At 37.3% G+C, this 22362-nt stretch overlaps 2 protein-coding genes across 7 annotated transcripts in view; one reads left to right on the plus strand and one right to left on the minus strand.

Annotated features, from left to right (window-relative positions):
- Window positions 1–206: 206 nt before the first annotated feature.
- On the minus strand, window positions 207–8849 carry LOC113050823 (autophagy-related protein 9A-like). Of its 6 annotated transcripts, none has more exons than XM_026214181.1 (16): window positions 8713–8849; window positions 8368–8424; window positions 7758–7910; window positions 7536–7579; window positions 7328–7392; window positions 7050–7199; window positions 6795–6936; window positions 5861–6609; window positions 5593–5746; window positions 3484–3663; window positions 3146–3385; window positions 2650–2885; window positions 1820–1937; window positions 1346–1544; window positions 1109–1251; window positions 207–1022 (listed from the first exon to the last, which is right to left on the minus strand). In XM_026214181.1, the coding sequence occupies exons 3-16, from the start codon at window positions 7858–7860 to the stop codon at window positions 1014–1016; spliced, it is 2532 nt and encodes an 843-aa protein (XP_026069966.1). In that variant the 5' UTR covers window positions 7861–7910; window positions 8368–8424; window positions 8713–8849; the 3' UTR covers window positions 207–1013. The 6 variants fall into 6 exon arrangements, with proteins under 6 accessions (XP_026069966.1, XP_026069969.1, XP_026069967.1 ...); XM_026214184.1 differs by having other exon boundaries at window positions 7758–7944; XM_026214182.1 differs by having other exon boundaries at window positions 8368–8468; window positions 8713–8842.
- Window positions 8850–17129: 8280 nt separating this feature from the next.
- LOC113050824 (unconventional myosin-X-like) overlaps window positions 17130–22362 on the plus strand; it is a 59742-nt gene continuing 54509 nt past the window's right edge. Inside the window, exon 1 of the mRNA XM_026214185.1 lies at window positions 17130–17536. Coding sequence (XP_026069970.1) covers window positions 17516–17536 — 21 coding nt within the window. The 5' untranslated portion in view covers window positions 17130–17515. The remainder of the gene's footprint in view (window positions 17537–22362) is intronic.

Genomic DNA, 22362 nt, shown 5'->3' on the forward strand with positions numbered 1-22362 from the left:
GATGGTCTATGAATGAGATCCAAGATCTTTGCAGTCACACAAACTACACAAAGGTTTGTTTACTCCCCTTTTAGTTGTTAAGGGTTTGAGGATGGAAGGTGCAGCAGTCTGCAGTCACCCAATAAGTGTCATGCACTTTCTGTGCAAATTCAGTGCTAAAAACAAACCGGTCCTGAGATATATGAAATATGTTTTACATAACCCCATTCATTCTCATAGACGTTTTATTCACTTTAGCCATGGTAAATAAACTGAAAATGTAAGTAGAAAAAAAAAAAACATTTTCATCCCAGAAATATACAACTTACTTTAAAACTGCATGTTAATAAAAACAAGTCTGATTTGCCCACTGCATTGGAGTCTTCCTTTGGATATGAATAAAGTGCATTCTTATTTGATGTTGTGCAAATAATATAAATTAAGAGAGCATGCATACTTTTTTACAGTACCAGGCTTGAATGATCTTCAGTGGTTTTTTTCCACCTCCCAGAAATCTGTTTGACAAAATCTATTTTTCCAAAGCTTAAAGTTCATAATGGCACATTGCATATTATAAATATTTCTTCCTTTAATCGAAATGACTCAAAGCTGCTCAAAAATACTAAGCACAAATATCCTACATCAACACCAAGAATTACTTCTCGACAAGAACGGAAATGTCAGGGTCAGCTGAACACAATCCTATTAGGAAGTTTACTCGAAGGACTGTTTCTGTCAAACAGACTTTCCTGTTCACAATGAAGTATTTTACAGAACCAGTTTTGCAGCTTCTCTAAGGTGGATCGATATGTGAGAACTATGAATAATTGAGTGACTTTGATGATGTAGTTCATTTGTATCATTCCCTCAGAAGCTCAAACCATTACAATGCATCTCAAAATTTGTCATGATGCCACTCTGTGACATACAATAAACTAGGACTCGAGTTTTGTCCACGAGTATACTTTTGTCAGTGTCCAAAAGTAAGTGGATGCTGTGAGTCTCACTTGAGTGCTTCCTCTACGATATACCTGTTAAGTCACCTAAAAACAGACCAGAACACAGAAATGGTTATTAGGAATCAAGCACATATCACCGTTGCTTCATATTTACCACTTGCATGTTGTACCTTATGAATTTGTGGTGGTAGCTCATCCTCAGACCCCTCCTCGGGCACTGGGTCGTGATGTCTGCCCATTTGGTTCTCCTCAGACCAGCCGCCCATAGGCATACGAGGAGTTCTCTGGGCCCGAAAGCTTCCAGAAACAGGATCTACAGGAGACAGAATGTGTCACACCCATTTAAAGACTAAGGGAGGGGTGGCACCTTTACATTCTTATGAATTACAAACAGATATTAATAGTACCTGAGGCTCCGCCGTAGCGCTGTTGGCTGCCGCTCGGCTGTGCTGGCCCCTCCCTGTGTGAAGTGGTTGGGAAAGTACTGGACCGGGGGAAGTTGCGGGCGGCTTCTATGTCCTCACTGACACTCTCACTGCTCTCGTCACTCTCCTGTCTGTGCCAGGTGTGTCGAGACACCTCACCTCGCGACTGCTGCTTGTGCATCTACACATACATTAGATATAGTTTTTAATATTCAGGAGCAGACTAGAGACTGACCTCTTTCAACACATTGTTGGTTAAAAGGCTGATTTGGATCAGACAGTCACAGAAAAGCTGCCAAGATGCCCCACATTCGTGGAAAGTATAGGTAATGATATTCTTGCCATGTGTTGATCACGACAGTCTCCCATTCTTGGATCAGTGCATGTGCATTCACTGATTCCATAATTCTGTAATATAAAGTTTTGGTTCTATCATCTGTTCATGTGGTGCTTTACCTCATGCATGTAAAGGGCATGAATGCTCATCTCTGTGGAGGCATACTCTGATAGGACCATACTGGTCAGCTGGCCTTCCCAGGCACTACTGCCAGAGCTGATGGTACGGGCATCAGTGCTAGATGAGGACGATCCAAGAGTTGAGAAGGAAAAAAATAAATAAAAAGAACAAATTAATGATATGGAATAGTTTTAATATTGGCAAGGACATTTTAAAATGAGTCTAGCTGTAAAGATGCAAAGACACATATGTTGCTGTGGATATTACTTTTTTTTTTTTTTTATAAAGTATAGTGGCTGCAATTAAAATATATATAAAAAAAATACTAATAAAATGAAATATTCTCATTTATTCTATACATATATTTATTTAATTTATTTCTATGATTTCAAAGCTGTTTTCAAGTTGCCATTACTCCAGTCTTCAATGTCACCCTTCTAAAATCATTTGGTGCTTAAGTAACATTTCTTAATATTGTCAATGTTGAAAACAGTTGTGCTGCTTAATGTTTGTGAAACTGTGATGCATTGTTTTCAGGATTCTTTGATGACGGCATTTATCTGAAATAGAAATCTTTGTTGTTTTGTTTGCTTTTAACTTTGTTTTAATGTTAATGAACACTCCTTCATCCCAATGAGAATGCATGTGCCCACAGCTAATTCTAGTATCATTCTCAAAATCAATTAAAATGCAATAGATATATATATAAAGCTGAAAAATGTCATTTTAATGTGACATATGAAAAAATATTATAACAACATCATATACTGTATAAGTATATTCAATGAATTATTTTAATGAATGTGTTAAGCTTTTATTCAGTCATTACCCTGAGCCTGTCATCGCTCGTCCAGCCACCACAGCTGGATGATCAGGTCGTGGCAGTCTGGCAGATGGGTAGCTGCCCCGCAGGTGTAGACTCGTGCTGACAGGAGAGATGGAATAGAGGGCGGATGCCCCCTCACTCACTCCAATGGACAAAGGATGGATGGAGCCCTCTCGACCCAGATGCAGCGAGGCCAAGGAAGGGGGTCCCATCAGGAGATTTGCAATAAGACTGCGAGGCTGAAATGAAACAACATCCAAAACCAAACCTCTATTTAAAAAGAAATTTGTTCTCTTTGTAATTATATTATATCTAACCTTAAAAGTGCATTTTCTACTTGGTTCACCTTTCATTCATATCTTTTAGAACCCAGTCTAATATTTTAATATAATAGCAATTATTACTATTCCAATTATTGATCAGATTTGCCATTAGAATATATCATATTATATGTAGTAATCTGGATGGATGGATGTTGGCAGCTCAGTCATGTGGATACCTCTGAATCAGACTGCAGTGAATGGGTTGAGGTAAATTCAGGATTCTCTGCTATGATTCCCTGCTGTCCTGCGGCGGCCTCACGGTGCACCTTCTCTTTCAGATGGCTGATGAAATGCGTGCTCTCCCGAGGGGGCTGCCAGTGTGGATTTGTGATAGCGAAGTGCATGAGTGACAGTTCAGTCTTCCCATCTTCTGCCTGCTGATAGATAGAGGCCTCCGTTTTCCCAGCAGACATCCACTATAGTGGACCAAAACAGGACATCAGAGTCAACAATAAAGGGAGAACTAGGTAGATAGATAAAAATAATTTTGGGGAAAAAGATTTTCCGTCCTTACCGCAGGGTGACCATGTTGACGGACATCCATCTGTGCAAAAGAGCAAGTATCACCCACTCCAACCACATCCACAGTAAAGTTTCGGAAAAAATCGATGATCTCTAGAGATTTACGCCGCAAGCAAAAAATAAGAATGAAGGGAGTGATCACAGGACTCAACAGCTCCTCGAGAATAAACACCTATAAGAACAGACCAAAAGACAATCAACATTAAATTCTGTTACAGGAATGCATGTTATTGATTGTATTGTCAATGGATAATCCACTTTCGACCTCTTAATATAAAAACAAAACTGAAACTGCAGATGGGACTTGGGAATTCCCAAAAACATTTGCACTATTTATATGGTGCATGCCATTATTATCATCAAAATCCTGTTTTGATTCTGTAATGCATTGTGTCTTGTGTATCAAAACTTGGTGGTCCTTTTTATTTTATGTTAACTTTGAAAAATGTTTAATATAGTTTTGGTTTTCTGATTCTCATTTTTATTTAATTTAATGGAAATGTTATATTAGATTTCATCAACAACAATAATAATAATAATATATTTGTGTTGGGTACACAAAGAAGTATTTCTTAAAGGGTAAGTTCGCCCAAAAATGAAATTATGTCATTAATAACTCACCATTATGCTGTTCCAAACATGTAAGACCTCCTTTTATCTTCGGAACACAGAGAGCTCTCAGTCCCTCCATTGAAGCTGTGTGTACGGTATACTCTCCATGTCCAGAAAGGTAAGAAAAACATCAAATTAGTCCATGTGACATCAGAGGGTCCGTTGGAATTTTTTGAAGCATCGAAAATACATTTTGGTCCAAAAATAGCAAAAACGACGACTTCATTCAGCATTTTCTTCTCTTCCGTGTCTGTGTGAGAGAGAGTTCAAATCAAAGCAGCTGGATTTCCGGTTCGCAAACGAATCATTCAGTTCACCAAATCGAACTGAATCGTTTTAAACGGTTCGCATCTCTAATACGCATTAATCCACAAATGACTTAAGCTGTTAACTTTTTTTAATGTGGCTGACACTCCCTCTGAGTTCAAACAAACCAATATCCCGGAGTAATTCATGTACTCAAACAGTACATTGACTGAACTGCTGTGATGAACACCGAGCCGAGCCAGATAACGAACAATAGACTGACTCGTTCACGAGTGAAGAACCGGTTGCATCGGTGTTCGGATCACCAGTAGTTCTTTCGGACAGTTCGATTCAATAAACCGGTTGAAGAAAACGGTTCACCGGTTCTTTTGCGCTCGACGTAATGGCGTCATTGGCAATGATTGCCCTTGATTCAAGCCTTCGGTTTACCCGCACCCATAACACTAGCACAGAATCAGTTCAGAATCAATCACCAAAAGAATCAGTTCAGTTCAGACGCTCTGTGTGTCGGTCTGCTTCACGCTGAATCACACATGCGCAGTATCATCAGCTCCTCGGTTCACGAATCGGACACGTCTGACAGAAACGGTTCTTCACTCGTGAACGAGTCAGTCTATTGTTCGTTATCTGGTTCGGCTCGGTGTTCATCACAGCAGTTCAGTCAATGTACTGTTTGAGTACATGAATTACTCCGGGATATTGGTTTGTTTGAACTCAGAGGGAGTGTCAGCCACATTAAAAAAAGTTAACAGCTTAAGTCATTTGTGGATTAATGCGTATTAGAGATGCGAACCGTTTAAAATGATTCAGTTCGATTTGGTGAACTGAATGATTCGTTCGCGAACCGGAAATCCAGCTGCTTTGATTTGAACTCTTTCTCACACAGACACGGAAGAGAAGACAATGCTGAATGAAGTCGTTGTTTTTGCTATTTTTGGACCAAAATGTATTTTCGATGCTTCAAAAAATTCCAACTGACCCTCTGATGTCACATGGACTACTTTGATGATGTTTTTCTTACCTTTCTGGACATGGACAGTATACCGTACACACAGCTTCAATGGAGGGACTGAGAGCTCTCGGACTAAATCTAAAATATCTTAAACTGTGTTCCGAAGATAAAAGGAGGCCTTACATGTTTGGAACAGCATAAGGGTGAGTTATTAATGACATAATTTTCATTTTTGGGCGAACTAACCCTTTAAGTTACTGCTTTACTTACAGCCTTGTACTGAAAGAGCTGTGCGAACTCGTCTCTGGTCTCATAGCGGTGAGCATTACCCTGCCAATGATCAGGCATGTAATGGATAAATGCCAAGATCACTTTAAGCAGCTGCTCCGGGCAGTACACCATATGCTTGTCTGGGATAAAAGACCTAGGGCAAACGAGGATGAAAGAATGAGCACCAAACAGTTCAAAGTTAAGACTCAAACTGGACAACAAATATCCAAAGACTCAATTCTAGTGATCTGTTTTATCTTTGTCACACCTGCAGATTGTGATGCAGACCCCAAGCAATGTAATACTGCTGAGCACGTGTTCGACCGCCAATACATCTTCATCATAAATGGTCAAAGCAATCAAAACTGCTAGTATGGAGCCCGCAAAGAATGCCACATTCTTGGCCACCACTGTCAGTAATGGGGACATGAAGCAGTTCATGTACTTCGAGGAGGCCTTGTAGCCCTTGCTGAGGCGTGACATCAGCTCATGGTCTAGTTCATTGAAGTGTCGGAGGTAAAAACGGCCATACAGGGACCAACATCGAGCACCCAGACTTCCCGGCTCCCGCTTGATCAACTCAGTGTAGCTGAAGAACGCATACAGAATCTGCCAAATCAGGATAACTGGACACAAGAGAAGGTTGGCAATTCCAATCCACAAGATCCTTGAGCTCAGACGATCCGCTAGCTCCAAACGGTTCCCTCCACGTCTGTACTCTGGCTTCAGACTCCACTCGTTTTCAAAAAGGGATCCAGGGCCCCAGAAGAAAATCAACTCAAAGTTATACTTGAGGCCACGAGTATAAAAAATAGTGTTGCCCAGCAGAGGCAAGCGAAAACGCACGGGTAGGAGTGACTTATTGACCATCGCGACCATGTAGTTTTTAAAACGCAGTATGCGGTGGTAGATGTCAAGCTCTGTCAGTTCTTTTTTGTGGATGCAAATCTGGTGCTCCTTCTGTATCTCAATAATCCTTGCCTGCACCTCCTGCCAGGTGAAATAAGGAATGTCCGCCTGCAAAAGAGAGAGGGCTTATTAAACGGTTAAAAATGTACCTTTGCTCTGAAAAATTATCAGTAGTTTGAGTGGCTTACAGGCTTTAAAAACACATAAGAACTAAGAAAAATAGTGTATGCTTTCCTCCGCTGAACCCAAACGTTTTAGTAAATGTGCTACAATGTGTTAGCAGAAAAGCTCACCATGGTCATTTTTAGGGCGTTGATGTAAAACGATCTGATCTCCCAGTAGCAACAGATGTTGTAGATAAACTTGATGAGACGGTGGAGCCAAAAGACCCCTGATATGATAAGGATGAAGATGACAAAAACATTGTCACGGATCCTAAAACAAATGTTAACAAAAGACAGTTTGTGTTATGATGGATCACACTGTAATAGTTAGAAGCAATAACATAAAAGCCACATCATTAATTACTTTTAATATAGCAAATATACCTAGCACTGCACACATCCACTGGAAGAAATGCATCAGGGAGAGTAACCTTTGAGGAATCAGTGTGATTAACAAACTTGTTGGCAAAGAGGATGTCATAGTCCACACAATTAGCCAGGAACACTGTGAATGCCACCACAAACACCAGTTGCCTGAAATAATAATGGGAAAAGTACATGAATTTGATCACAGATTCATTGTTTACAGACACTTTTAATAAGCATTATCATATTACACTATCATGTTTAATGAAGAATATAGCAAATTATTTGATACTTACACAAGCTCAAATATTTCTCCCAGCAGCATACACGTGAATCCATTCTTCTGGTGTAGACTATAGACTTACTGAATGTTAAGGAAAATATAAAGACTTATGTTGACTGTAATCACTATATTGATGTAAATATACTTGATCTAACTTGCTCTATTTAAAAAAAACAATTTAACTCAAAATCAAGCAATTCATTTCAGTGCTCAAAGGATATTCTCTGGAAGAAAAGGTCCAGATTTTCAATGTGGTGCCATGGAGCTGCAATAAATTAGTAAATTGATAAATTTTATGACAAAATTACGTGGAAAATTTAAGAGTAAGGTTAAAGGTAAAAAGCATGCTGCTTATCCATTGCTCATTTAAGGTAAACATGCCCAAAGAATAAAAGCATATGGCTCTGACATACAATAGGCACCCATTCTATGTGTGATCTTACATTTGGATCCCTCTGGAACATGTACCAGCAGATTCTCTTCTCCGGGAGGGGAGTCGCTGTAGGACGCCTCCAGGCGCTGGTACTCTGTATCAAAGTGGGCCATCCCGCTGTCAGCCTCCAAATCACCTTGTCACACACTATCCCTTCGGCTGCCTTTAGATTAAAATTACTTCATATTAGGAACCCACTGGGTGTGATACAAAACAAGATAGAGTTGTTGTTTAAATTGTGTTAAGACCTTAATAAAGACATTTAAATAATATGCATAAACATGACAAATTGTAGTTCAAAATGGTATTTAAAAAAATACCCAGCACACAAAAACATGTCAGGACAGTCCACTAGCGACCTCATTGCGCAACCCACGCTCATAAGAAACGTGGACATGACTCACGTCATAAGAACCCGATAACATACTTACCTAAAACAATTCAAACAATTTCAAACCCCTCGAATTTGTTGCCATTACGTTAGTAGTTTTTAAACAAATGTTTTACCAGTTTGGCTGGCTTTGTCAAATGCTAGTCTCTGAGAAACAAACAATGCTACCTTGAAGGAACGTGTCTGCATTTAAACTTAAAACTGCTATTAGAAGATTATTAATTCTTACCTTGAACCTCCCGCCATTTCATTTATGAAACCAAAAGGTCCTCGGACCAATTATGCTCTTCGTCATTAGATGAAACAGCAAAAACATAAGATACAGTCAGTCTTTTCTTGAAAAAGACAAAAACACAGAGCACAGTCGCGTTGGTTCCTTTTTAAGTCTTCTATATTGTCAGTACATGGCCTTTAATACTCAAAATAATGAATGTCTATTACAGTCGCTGGCAGTGGCACCCAGTTATTTATGTCAACAAGCCTTAGGAAAATATGAAATGCGCGTCACATTGAGAAACACCTACCAACAAACAGGCTGTTCGTATTCATAAAAAAGTTTTGAATTAAATCTTACCTCATTCGAATATAAGCAGCAGTGGTTTATGATTCACACTCTGTCATAAATGCCAAACTGTCTCTTTTGTTTTCCCTTTTGAGACATTTTTGGTTTCGATTCATGACGCACGGTACAGAGGCCGCGTCCATTGTTTGACACATTTGCTGTCCAATCAGAGGCTGGTTTTGCGTGTGAACGAGCCAATGGCATCAGGAGGCGGGTCTTCATTCTCTGCAGTGCAAAAGTGGGCGTTTATCACCTTGTGGGTGTTTTCAAACTGCTGGGTGTTTCTAAATCATGAAATCTAAATGACCCCCTTCCCCCAACCCGAACCCTAAAACTTAACGACACTATGACGTCAGCCAACCAGGTATCATGGTGTAAAAACACCCTTATCTGGTAACTCCCATTACTTTCCTGCAGAGACCTATAACTTGGTAAAAGCTGCACACGACATCCATTCCAAAAGCATTCAGATGCTGAATTAACCAGTATACACAGAAAGTTGTAAATTTGCCTGAATATTTAAATCACTCTGTGGGTTAAATAGTAAACACTGATTAATCATAATTGGCTGTATGTTACAGGACAGCAAATTAAAGCCATTTACATAATGTCTTGATAGAACTTTAACAAACAACAGAAATATTCCACATTTTAAAATGACAAAACATTTAAGAATGTAGTCATTACAATAGCTTTTAGTGCTAACAATTCCGTTTTTGTAGACTACACAGTTTACACTGGTAATATGTTTTTCATTATAAATTTGGACAGCGGTTTGAAATCACAAAATGTTTTTCGCCAAAGCTACCTTTTCATTTCTAAGGTTAACATTAAAATAAATCTAATTTAAAAATAGACTGTGTAAACATTGAATGGTCAATAGGGCAACACCTCGCAGCACCTGGCTATACAATAGCTCCCCCTTGTGACTTATTGTTGCATAAACAACGAATTGACTGTTGCAACCGTCTGTTTCATATGATTTTGGAGAGAAACACGAAATACTACTGTCAAGCTTGTATGCGTAATAATCGCAGAATATTGCATACTGAATAACTGTTTAAATTATATTAAATTAACGAAAAAAAATTCCTGATTTATCTCAACTGCTCTCTGTAATAATAATAAATACACGTGAACTAGATTAAATGACTATAGCAATATGGACACTTTCTTCTCTTATAGGCCTACATTAGAAGCTGTTGCCCCCATCAAATGAAAAACGTACTGTGCCATGCTACAACAGTAATACCCACTCTCTCAAGAAAGAAACTTAAAATTAAACGCAAATTGAGAAAAACTAACTTTAAAGTTTTTAGATTTGCATGGAAAAACAGTATGTCCAGCTATAGACAGGCTCTAAAAGCTAGGGCCAAGCATATCCACAAACTCATAGAAAACAACCAAAACAATCCAAATTTTCTGTAAACCTGCTGTAAAGCTGCTTTGACAAGATTTGCATCATAAAAAACGCTATACAAATAAACTTAAATTGAATTGACATGAAAGTAAACAGTGAGTGTGTCTAAAGTCAAATTTATACTGCAAATGTGGCACAGAAGCACTTCTGAAGTGGCCTTTAGGTGTCTTTACACAGACTGTTTAATGCTGCTCACAGGTGGCATAAATGCATTTTCGCAGCAATTACAATTGTATGCTTTGATAAACTAAGGGCTGAGTTGGGTCTTAGCAAACATATAATAGTCTGGCTTTTGTGTGTCATTGCACCTTTACTCTGAAATTTGAGCAGGCACAGAGCAACCTTAACTTGGCTGTGTAAGAACAACCTTAATTTAGTCAGGATAGGCTGTGTTATTTTTTAAAGATGGAGTAACATGAGGGAGTGTGTATGTTTCACTTTATTAGCTCACTGCTCTGAAAGTAAGTATAATATAATATAATTAAGGGTAAAATATGAATACATTTTGCTCTCTCTCCCATTTAAAAGCACAGAATATAATAAAAAATATATTCATCCATATTCAGTGGAAAATATTTTTTCCACTTTAAAACAACATAAGTATACACCAAACACACCATAGCCCAATATCTCTCCCTCTCACAGATGATCTTTCAAGTTAATTTGTTTACATATTTAATGCCATGTGGCCATAAAACTCCATTATTATAAATAATACAAAAATTTGTTCTGATTGAAAATCATGTAAATATTTAGTAAAGGGGCCTATACATTATTCCACACTTAAAGGGATAGTTCACCAATCCTGTATGAGATATTTTGAGGAATATTTGTAACCAAACAATTTACAGTAGCAATTGATTTCCATAGTACAGGTGCTTCTCAATAAATTTGAATGTCCTGAAAAGGTTCATTTATTTCAGTAATTCAACTCAAATTGTGAAACTCATGTATTAAATCAATTAAATGCACACAGAATGAAGTAGTTTAAGTCTTTGGTTCTTTTAATTGTGATGATTTTGGCTCACATTTAACAAAAAAACACCAATTCAATCTCAACAAAAAAAAATGTCCCCCATAATGATATCCTCTTTGGGTAAACTATGCCTGTAAGGGAAATGCCCCTAAGGGTGCTATATAAGGATAGTTCTGTATATCATTACAATAATAACAATTGTCACCATATGCATTATGCAAATACTTTTGATATAGCAAAATATGTTTTAGAGTAAAATTTTAAAGGTGCTTTTTTGTTTTTGTTTTTGGTCAATCAGATGCTTTCTCCCTGCCAATCAAGAGATAAACAAACCAAAAGACGAGCAGAGCAAAAAAAAAAAAAAAAAAAAAAAAAAACTTTTTATCGCTGTAGGGAGATGCACCACAAATAATATGGTAAATGGTAATAATAGGTAAAAATGCTATACACCAAAGACATCAGTGTTGTGAGAAATCCTTTAACACTGAGGGATTCTCATTATGTACATGTGGTTTTATTAAATGATAGATGAATTTACCTCAAATTCAACCTTAATTTATTATTCCATGAGGGAAATTGGATCAGGAAAATTGCATTACCTTTAGAAAAGTGCTATAGTGGTGTTTGCAGCAGCACTAACATTTAACACACTGGATGAGAAACAGGATTTATGATTGTGGTTGTATTTCTGCGTGATTGTTCCATGTTGACCTTTGTCCATGCATTAGCGATATTGAGGACTGATTCAGATGAAATTCTGTCGTACTGGGATTGACAGGGGGAAGGAAGGAAACGGGGGTAAGTGGAGACCCCTCTTGCTCAAAGATGAAGTCATTCCTCTTGGGATGCTTAATTAAATTGAAGTCATACAGGCGGGTACCATATGCATGTATACACACATACTCTTACCTACTGTATCTATCACAACTCCTATGAGCATTAAGCAGTTTTTTTATATATTAAAATGTATAGTACAAATCTAAACTAGAATGTTTCGATTTATTCATTTAAATATATCAGTGAATAATTATTTACTTTAGGCCATGATATGTCTTTGTGTTTTTATATGATATTATCATAATTATATTACCATATAGAATGGAATTGAACATTTATTATGTAGTTAACTAGATATACTGTAACTGTAACATACTTTATAAGCTGCATAAACACTCAAAGTGATAAAAAAAATCAGTGAAAGTGTCATAAAAGTCCCTTCATACACAAATATTTTAGTCTCATGGGCTGCAACAGTTCTCATATTTTTTTTTCTACTTTAGAGAGTGGGTTTTATACATATTGGATGAACAAAAAAGATTATATTTTATTTTTTACAAATTTATATTTATGAATATGGTACATACAGAATTAAGGTGTTAATAAGAAAAACAATTTATTTTTCCATATTCAGGAAAAATCAACATTAAAGCAAAACCGGTTTGCAAAGCAATATATTAAATATAATAAATGTCCAGCCAAAACTAGTTTTAATAAAAAAATAACAAAAGGACTTCCCCCTCTAACAAAAAGAGCATTGTCTTCATCAGGATAAAATCAATGGATCAGCTAAAATTTTAAAATAAATAAAAATAAATAAATAAATAAAGCCTTATTATATTTGAGATATTTATTCCTCTTAGGATGCTTTTGCATCAATATTTAAATACTATTCACATATTACAAAAAATAATGTTAGTAATATGTGAATAGACTCTGGCCCTCCTCTCTAGTGCATGTCTTGAACATTTCCTGTAGTTTGTGGAGAACTGTGTGTGGATGTTTGTGAGGGAGAGATATGCTTTATACAGTATATCACTGGGCTTTACTGGGCTTCACACATTTTCATATTAAGGATTGAAAAGGATCAAGGTGCATGCATGAATTTATAGGACAAGCATTCATTTCTGTATTGAGGGATAACAGAAGAGAGCGTATGATGGTGAGCAGATTCATTTTATATATATATATATATATATATAAATTTAAAAAGATTGGATAATCTTGGATTTGGCATGAAGTAAAGATGATGAAGATGAAGTGGGTGTTTTTGTCTTTGAAGGTGGTTTATTACAATTTGACAGTGCAAATGTTGCAGATACAAAGATTAGAGCTTTGTTTTTTTCACACCTGAATCACACACTTTCTGTTTTGGTCATAGTGCTTCATGAATTAATTAAATCATAAATCCACCAACTTTCTGTTCACAATCATCTTAAATCCTGTGATGGTCCAAGGACTTGATTCCTTCCTCATAGCTCTCTGTAAACACAATAAACCTATTCATTTTCCCAAGGATGTTCTTCCTGTGGACCAGTTATAGTTTTAGATAGCCGCATATCCTTTAATGCAAGCCATAATTGAAGATAGACTTTTTGATATTTTATGTTCGTGCAAGATGCAATACTTTGCATTGATGTTTAAGTGTAAAGTGTTATATAATGTGCATAACCATTTCACATTATTTATTTACTTATTTATTAACAAGAATTAAGGTAGGAAGGAAACAAATCTTAAAAGCACTGCAAAGTCTTTTACAAATTCACCATGACGATCAATGAAAATGATTTCTGACATCAAAAAAATATACCCTACCTGTCTATTGCAGAACCATTATATCTCCAGACACAACACCCAGCACTTAACTATAGCATATACAGTCTCATAGCTGTCTAGCTCAATCATTGTTATTGATTTATCCAAGATCAGTGGTGAAGAAGTGCACTGCTTATTTCTCTAAAATGTCGACAATTCCATATTTTTTATTATTATGTTTTTTACTTTTGGTTGTCAGTGGTTGTCAAAGCAATTGTCACTATTATAGCTGCTTGGGTTATGGTTCTAAACAAACCCTTAACCACTATTAAACATTTTCTTTTTCCAAGTGATCAGATCTACCTTGCTGAAGATGAAACAAGTGTTTTAATAGACTAATAGACCAAACCAGATCAGAAAATGACTTGGGTCTTTTTTGCATGTTAATGTTTTTTGTTTTTTTTTAGATATTGTGTGGACATTTCTGTATTGAATGTTTATTTGAATCATATTTCTGAAAACACCATATTATTTCTCTAAACACAAACAGTATGCTTCTTAATCTGTTTATTCATTGAATCAGAGGGATTTATGGTGATGGCTATTGGCTAGTGCCTTTGATTGACACTAATCTGTTTCTCACCGAATGAAAACAACAGTATTGACAAGTTTTTCTTTACTATGATTCAATACTAAATCATTGGACTGCAGAAAGGAGAGATCATTTTCAAGTGAGAAGGTTCAAGTCTGAATGGATTTTAAGAGAGCAGAGAAGATTGTGGCTGGTAACTGATTCTCAACTCAGTGCTGGTACCAATTGCTAAGTTGGCTCATTCTTTGGAACGGTGTAAGTAACCCATTGGGTCTTAACTCGGCGGGGCTGGCAAACTGAAATTAATCTAAAATTATAATCTGGTTCTTTTGCAAAAAAAACAGTTGTGTGGAACATTGGTGATTGTCCAACTACAGGGCTTGCATTTAGTGTATCACATTTTTCTCATCTGTCTATCCACTTACAGTGACATCAGCCTGAGAGTCTGATTGATGTCACATTAAAATGACATTTGATTCCTAACTACACTTTTGAGATTAGCCTCTCAGTTTTCTAGTTTTCTCTGTCTCTTATCTAGGCTGAGCCCGGAGCACTATTAACCAAGATCCGGTCTTGAACAGGCCTCTCCAGTTTGTGGCTATATTGTTTTACTGTTTTAGCAGATTTTATGAGCATCATGCAACAAATTCTTGTTGAAAGCAAAGCATCAGGTGAATGATTAACAAGTGAAGCTTTTTCATGTCAAATTAAGTTGTCACAGTAGGATGATAGTGGAGAGGGACCCATGTGGAACTGGCCCCAACACTTAAAAATTAAGCAGCCCCATTAAGTAGGATTAAACAAAAGAGACGAGCTTCCTCTGAACGTGAGGCTCTGTTACAGTGGTGTGACCCCGGCTTGTGTCCCACAACGAGAGGCAAGGGATAAAAGGCTGGAGGAGACAAAGAGGAGACAAAGAGACGACTGCATTACGGGTAGTGTGCTGCAGGCTACACCTCTTACTAGGAGGCCCCTAAGACCTCCAGGGCCTCAATGAAGATACAATAGAGAGGCCTGGGAAGGGGAGGCTCAGACTTGGGTAGAGTAAACCGCATCTGGGATCTACAGTCTGACTGTCTGGAGCACATCTCTCTCTCTCTCTCTCTCTCTCTCTCTCTCTCTCTGGATATATATAGGTAATAATAAAACACACTGTCACTGCTATCGAAATTCCTTGTTTATTAAAAGCAAAAATAATGTACAAAAAAAAAAAAAAAAAGGCCAGTAAGCTCTATCAGTGTCAATACTCGGTATGGAAACCCTTTTCTACCACAAAATAAAACAATAAAAATAGTTTTTGCAACTTTTTATTTTACAATTGTGCCTTTTCTTCACTATTATGAAATTATATTTTACAATTCTAATATAAAAAATGTGGCAACATATCTAATCACCTGATATAATGTCAACCCCATTCTCTTTTTTTCTAAAAGGCCGCAGGTTAAAAGCCATAATGGAACAGGTGGTGCCACGCTCAGTTTTGACAAAAGTAAAATTAGCATGTCTTTCATGTATGGTGATGTATGTGACCACAGGGATTTCACATTGTTTTCTTGACAGCGTCTGTTTTTCAGATGATACAGACATCATTCTTCAAACATCAGCAACAATCCATGTGACGTGCATTTCTCTGTGTATTATATGCTACAATATAACAAATTACATTATATCGCAGAAACAGGGGAACTTTAAGCACTATAATAATGTTATTATTATTATTATTATTTTTAATAAATGTTCAGGTACAAGAACAAAACATTGAGAAACTTATATACAAACAAACATTCATTCATGAAAATGCTCTCCGTCTTAATGTAATGTCAGCGCTGAAATGACATTAACTCCATCTTGAGTAAGCGAATGGATAAGTTGGTAAATTTGAAGAGTTGTTATTCTGCAGAATGTTTCAATTAAGAGCACAAAGAGCAGCTTTTCCTGATGAGTTACGACCCATTTGACTGACACTTTTCATTCAGCATCTAAAAGCACACTAACTGCAGGAACAGCTTCCCTGGAGCAATGCGGGACTGCATGTCATTCTCAGATGTAAAATACTACATATATTGAGCAGTTATTATGATTAGTACTGGGTTACCTCTTCCAGGATATCAATTTATGACATTTCCCAAGGGGTCCACTAAATCCAGTAGTTATGCTACAGTATATATCCCCCTACTCTTATAGAAATAATTTTGGTATATATTCAGCTTGTATGCCTGAAAGTTTAATGATTATAATGATTATGTGTACTAATGTTTCGGCATGTAAATACGTTTTAAAATACATAAAAAATGTCGGTGACAAATAAACAATTTCATGGTTCTTCTTAGGAAAGCTCCCTATTGTCTGTTCTGTGTTGGTTACAGAATCTGGATTACATTTTTTATTTCTCAGGCTGAGAGAGATAAGAGTTTAATGATTTAATACATCCACCATCTGCTTTACTTGACTTTCATGCAGATTGGCACTTTGTAGTCGGAAGATGTTGCAAATATGAACTTGTTTTTCAGAGTAATAAGCCTGCAGACACTGCAACACCTTCTATAAATGTGTATTGATGAGTGAATCTTCTTTACTCCACCCAATGCACGACTTTCACTTCAGATGTGAGTGGAGCATACAGAAATATGTCAGAACTGCCACCGTGAAAACCCATCGGAGTACCACATCCAGCACATGGGAGTTCAGATCATTCAGTGGAATACAAAGCCTATTGCTCTTTATTTGACGTATAGCACATTCGTTATTCATAAGTTTATCAATAACGTACGCTCGACTCATCCCAAACTCATTATAGTACTATTTGCTTTATTGTAGATTCAGAGTGTATAGCTGAAACATGTGTCATGTGTCTGCGAAGGCACATTTTTATCATATTACTACCGGTATGCACGGTAAAAAAGGCGAATTTGGTGGGCTGTCTTTGCGCGCGGTGCGCCGCCCAATCGGAGATGCGCGAGCGGACACTGGCTCATTCGCTCTGGTGCGGACACCGGAGTCAGCGAGGCATGTCTGGACACCGGCGTTTCGATTAAATAAAAAAGACACTTACAGAAACCAAACACCTGAGCGTATTCTTTTCCAACCGCTGGCGCTGTTATTTGCCAACGGCCGTTTCTCGCGCCATCGGTTGTTTGAATTGCCGCCTCACGCGGGATTGCAGCGCCCTGCTCTTCGTAAGCATTCGTGAATGGACAGCTATTGCAGAACAGACATACATCCTGTCAAACGTTTCTCGAATCCTCTGCAGTTTTGTGACTGATCCGCTGGATCGTCTTGCATCCTTTGAGGGAAGATGGAGACCTTCTTCGCAGAGGTGGGCTCATTTTCTAATGAGGGAACGTGTCATTTCATCTGTTGTGCTTTATGTGCAGTGCAAAAACAGTAGATAATGTGCTGTATTTGTGAAATAATTCCTCAATAATCTTATGACGTAAAATCCGGTGGATAATTTTCATTGCCTATACCCCAGGTTGTTGCATATTGCTGTCCTCCTATAACAGCGCACTTTCGTTCAAATACTGACGTTTAATTGTTTATCATTTAAAAATGCTTTATTAAAAGGAACCAATGCGTTATTTAACACGTTGACAGTAGTTTATGGTGAGGTCGCGTGCATCGGTGTCTTGCGCTCGCCTGGGCTGTGGCGCGCGTGAGGGGGGAAGGGACACGCGCATTGAAGCAGAGGCAGGGTCTCTATCTGAAATTATGTTTCTGCAGGGATGCTCTGCAATGATTTCTAAACCTCTAAAATGTTACAGATTGTTTCATGCATATGCATTCTTTTGCATTATTGCATTATTGGTTCCAAAACTAATTTCAGAATTCCATATTCAAAGCATTCACCTTAAGTCTGATAGGAACATAAATGCAAGGGCTTATAATGAACATTATAACATGCATTGGTGGTTTTGTTTACATGATCTCTATTCTGCAGAACAGGCCTCACAGCAGCTTTTTCATCCATTTGTTACTGTCTGCTTCTCTCTCTATGTCATTTGCCTTTCTCTTTCATTTATAGTACAATAAGATGTTTATAAATGCTTCTTGATTGGATGATTTGCTCATTGTTCTCCTCTCTCTCTGTTAAATGCACACAGAAACACCTGCATTTGATCTAATACTGAATTACAGCATCCCCTTTAAGCCATTTATCCTCTTGAGCAAATGCTATGTGTCTCGAATGGTTTTAAACAGTTAGCATTTAATCTGTATCAGAGTAGACAGCCCACCAAAGGCTTAGTAAGTAAATTACATTAATTGATGATGCAGACACTCTGGATATTGTATTTATCAGGTTAGAAGAGAAAAAAATTGCAAAAAAAAAACAAAAAACAAATGTGATGGCCTATAGAAACAGAGCAGGAGAACCTGATCTTTGGATCTTCACAGACTACTATCTGGAAGGGCCATTAATTTAATTTATGGGGCATTTACAGTAAAATCTGTCTCTGTGTAGGTTCTAATTGCTTGTTTTTCCAAGTGGTTGCGATAGCAAAGATGCTTGTGATACATCAGCTAGAATGAGTACAGCTAGATGGTTCTTGACCAAGCAAAAATGGCTGTCTAATTGGGAGTTGAAGATGGCTGGCAGGTGGTTCTAATGTGTTTTGAGTGGTTTATAATGTATTGCTGTGTAATAAGTCAACTGACACCACTCTCTTTTGACATTATATATGATGTAAATATCAAAGATTTTAATAATAATACTTGCCTTAGTCAGTGATAGTGTAGGTGTCAGAGGTCAAACTTTCCCCTAAAAGAGTTTCAAATGGGGTAATATGTGTTAGATGCAGTTGAGTACACAGGTACCAAAAATACTTGATCCCCTTTCTAATATCCTTGTCTCTGCCTGACATCCTAATGTGTCATCGCCCAACATCATCTCAGAAGCCCAGGGTTGTTTCTTGACTTCCTGAAAGCTCAGTGACCCTTTAAAGCACAACACACATGCACAGACTGCTCTCGTTTCCATTTTATTCTCCCTCTCCCTATCTCTCTTTTAGCAACTGCTGTTTACTCTGTGTTGACAGTTCAGGTTATCATTTTGGTGACTCAACAATACACACCTCCAGTCCCCCACAGCAACATTGGAAGGGAGGCATGTTTTACTGGGTCACCCTATGATCATAGTTCTGGGTGTTTACGTTTTTGAATCTCGAGCAGACGGCTCTGAAATAACTAGATTTTCAAAATCAGAGAGGACTGAGATTTCATAGAAAAATCTGAATGTTTATGATTAAAACATGTTATGAGATGTATCACTGATTTACAAAAGATTACAAAATCCTAGGCTAATTATATTGTGGTCCCACTTTTCAAGGCAATTTTCTAATGTAGGCCAGAGATTAAATTTAAGTCTCAGTGCTGACCATTGTAATAGCTCTGTACAGATGAGGATTGGATTTGAAGGCCTACATCTTTACAGGAGGTTATTTTTTTATGCACCAGTTTTTAAAATCTCGGTTCAAAAAAATCCTCAAACTCTATATTTGAACTCATATAGAAAATTGTATTAAAGCATGTCTAACTTTCAAAAGAGTGTCCATTTAAGTGTGTTTGGGTTGTTTTTTCTTAGGTAAAATGTAAGGGTTTGGATGTGTTTTTTAATAATTGAAGGGAAAAATATTCTAAATAGCATTAATTTCATTTTAAAATGGACATTTTCATTAAATTTTAATTTATTTTTATTTTTTATATGTCTTTTATGTAGATTTAAACACACACTCACACCTTCGTTGAAAATAAAAAGAGAGTGATTCAAAATATGTTCAGTGTCTTAATTGAATTAAATGTGTCAGGTAAGATTCTGGCTTTAATATAATTCCTTCATAAACCTTTTGTGTCTGTTTGCACTAAAATTACTTAACTAATAATAATATGTGCGGAAAGGCTTGGAGACACAATTGTAATTTCTGAATTGAATCAATGTGTCAAGCCAGTTAAAAATTTTTATGGCCTTTAGCTGTTACTGTATAGTATAGAAAATGTAATATAGGACCTCATGATGTATTGGTACCATATTAACAGTAAATGTTTTATATGTATTGTCCATCATGCTCAACTTTGACATCATCCAACACCTAATAATCTAGTTATTTTGGATTAATAATAATATGTATTCTTTTGAAGTTTGTGGTAGATAAAATTTGAGAAAGTCTGTGATTCGCTGACAGGTGGCAGGAGCTTCAGCAGGTTTCACAGAGCAGAAACTAAAGATCATTTGAAGTCTCGGTTGAGAAATCTGTATCATCCTTTATTACATCCATTCCAGGTCAGAGCAGGACTCACATTGGCATCCTTTCCTCCTCATGGTGAAATGAATGGGGTGTCCTCTCCCTCTCTCTGTGGTTCTGTTGCTGCATGGTTCTCAGAAAATCTGCCACTGGAGATGTGTGACCTATATTTCTCAACAGCTTCATTTGAAGCGAGTGCCTTGATTCGTTCCAGTGTGAATCTCCCTCTTTTCCCTATCTGTGTATATCATTCTCTCTTAATCATACTGCTGTCTCCCTGTCTTTTGATCCATCCATTTCCACAATGCACTAATTTCACAGGTTGTTTGATGTATGGGGCTGTAACATTGACTTTCTTCTGTAAATTATCTTTCGTTATCACAGACTGCAGGGCTGTGGAAAAAATTGGTACCATCAGTTTTCATTCCCCTTTTCTTTATCATTCTTGCTTTACGTTTTAATTTTCTTTACCCTGTTTGGAGTGTTCTGTGTTTTCAAAGTAGTGAAGGAAGCTCTTAGAAAAATGTGTTTAATGAATAATCCTGTCTACCGTATTTTCCAGACTATAAGTCGCACTTTTTTTCATAGTTAGGCTGGTCCTGCGACTTATAGTCAGGTGCGACTTATTTATCAAAATTAATTTGACATGAACCAAGAGAAATGAACTAAGAGAAAACATTACTGTTTGATGTGCCGCAAGAGGGTGCTTTCGCGGCTGTAGACGGTAATTTTTTCTCTTGGTTCTTGGTTTTAAATGTGATTTATAGTCCAGTGCGATTTACGGTATATGTTTTTTCCTGATCATGACGTATTTTTGGACTGATGCGACTTATACTCAGGTGCGACTTATAGTCCGAAAAACACGGTATATTTATAGCAAGTAAACAAAATTAAACATCGACAAAAATATTTTTAGTTGTATCTTAAGTTAACATTTTACTTAAAGGGGGGGTGAAATGCTATTTCATGCATACTGAGTTTTTTACACTGTTAAAGAGTTGGATTCCCATGCTAAACATGGACAAAGTTCCAAAAATTAAGTTGTACGTTTGAAGGAGTATTTTTGTTCCCAAAATACTCCTTCCGGTTTCTCACAAGTTTCGGAAAGTTTTTTTCGAGTATGGCTCTGTGTGACGTTAGATGGAGCGGAATTTCCTTATATGGGTCCTAAGGCACTTCTGCCGGAAGAGCGCGCGCTCCCGTATAGCGAGGCTGAGCAGCACAGACATTTCACTGATCAGAGCGATTCACTGATCAGAGCGAGAGCGTCGCAAAAAGTCACAAAAGAAGTGTGTTTTTGGTTGCCAGGGCAAGACAACCCTGCACAGATTACCAAAAAAAAACAGCATTAAGGGACCAGTGGATGGAGTTTATTTTTACAGAGCATCAACGGAGTTGTGCAAGTGTTTTTGTTTGTTCCCTGCATTTCGAAGATGCTTGTTCACAAGGCCCAGTTTGACGACGGATTTGCGTATCATTTATTTCTTAAGGATGCAATCCCTGCAATCCTAAGGAAAAAGGGTCACGATCGTGTGTTGGAACCGCAGGCGGTGAGTAAAACTGCTTCAAATATTTCTGGCTTTTTGGATTTATGAAGGATGCAGTACTACTCTATATGTACTCAAGATTAACAGGATATTGAGTGGAAACGAGCATTTCACCCCCCCCCCCCTTTAAATCTTATAGAAAATATAACTTTTGTTTGATAAAATTAAGTTTTAAGAGGTCAAAAAATATCAATATTATATTCACCTACATCAAGTAACATTTTTGAGTATATTTTTTGCAGCCATATTTGGTTCCAGTTCACCCACATAACCGTACCATAAACAGGATATACAGTTACTATGATGGCTCTCAAAATCAGGATGGAGACAGAGACATAGAGAAAGACTGAGATTTAACT

This window comes from Carassius auratus, chromosome 31 (assembly GCF_003368295.1).
Source record: "Carassius auratus strain Wakin chromosome 31, ASM336829v1, whole genome shotgun sequence".
Lineage (NCBI taxonomy): Eukaryota > Metazoa > Chordata > Actinopteri > Cypriniformes > Cyprinidae > Carassius > Carassius auratus.

Coding starts and splice junctions, on each gene's coding strand:
- LOC113050823 (XM_026214181.1), bottom strand. CDS start 7,860: ATGGCCCACTTTGATACAGAGTACCAGCGCCTGGAGGCGTCCTACAGC. Junction 7,200..7,327: donor GGAGAAATATTTGAGCTTGT/GTAAGTATCAAA, acceptor TTATTATTTCAG/GCAACTGGTGTTTGTGGTGG. Junction 1,252..1,345: donor GCGCTACGGCGGAGCCTCAG/GTACTATTAATA, acceptor TGTCTCCTGTAG/ATCCTGTTTCTGGAAGCTTT.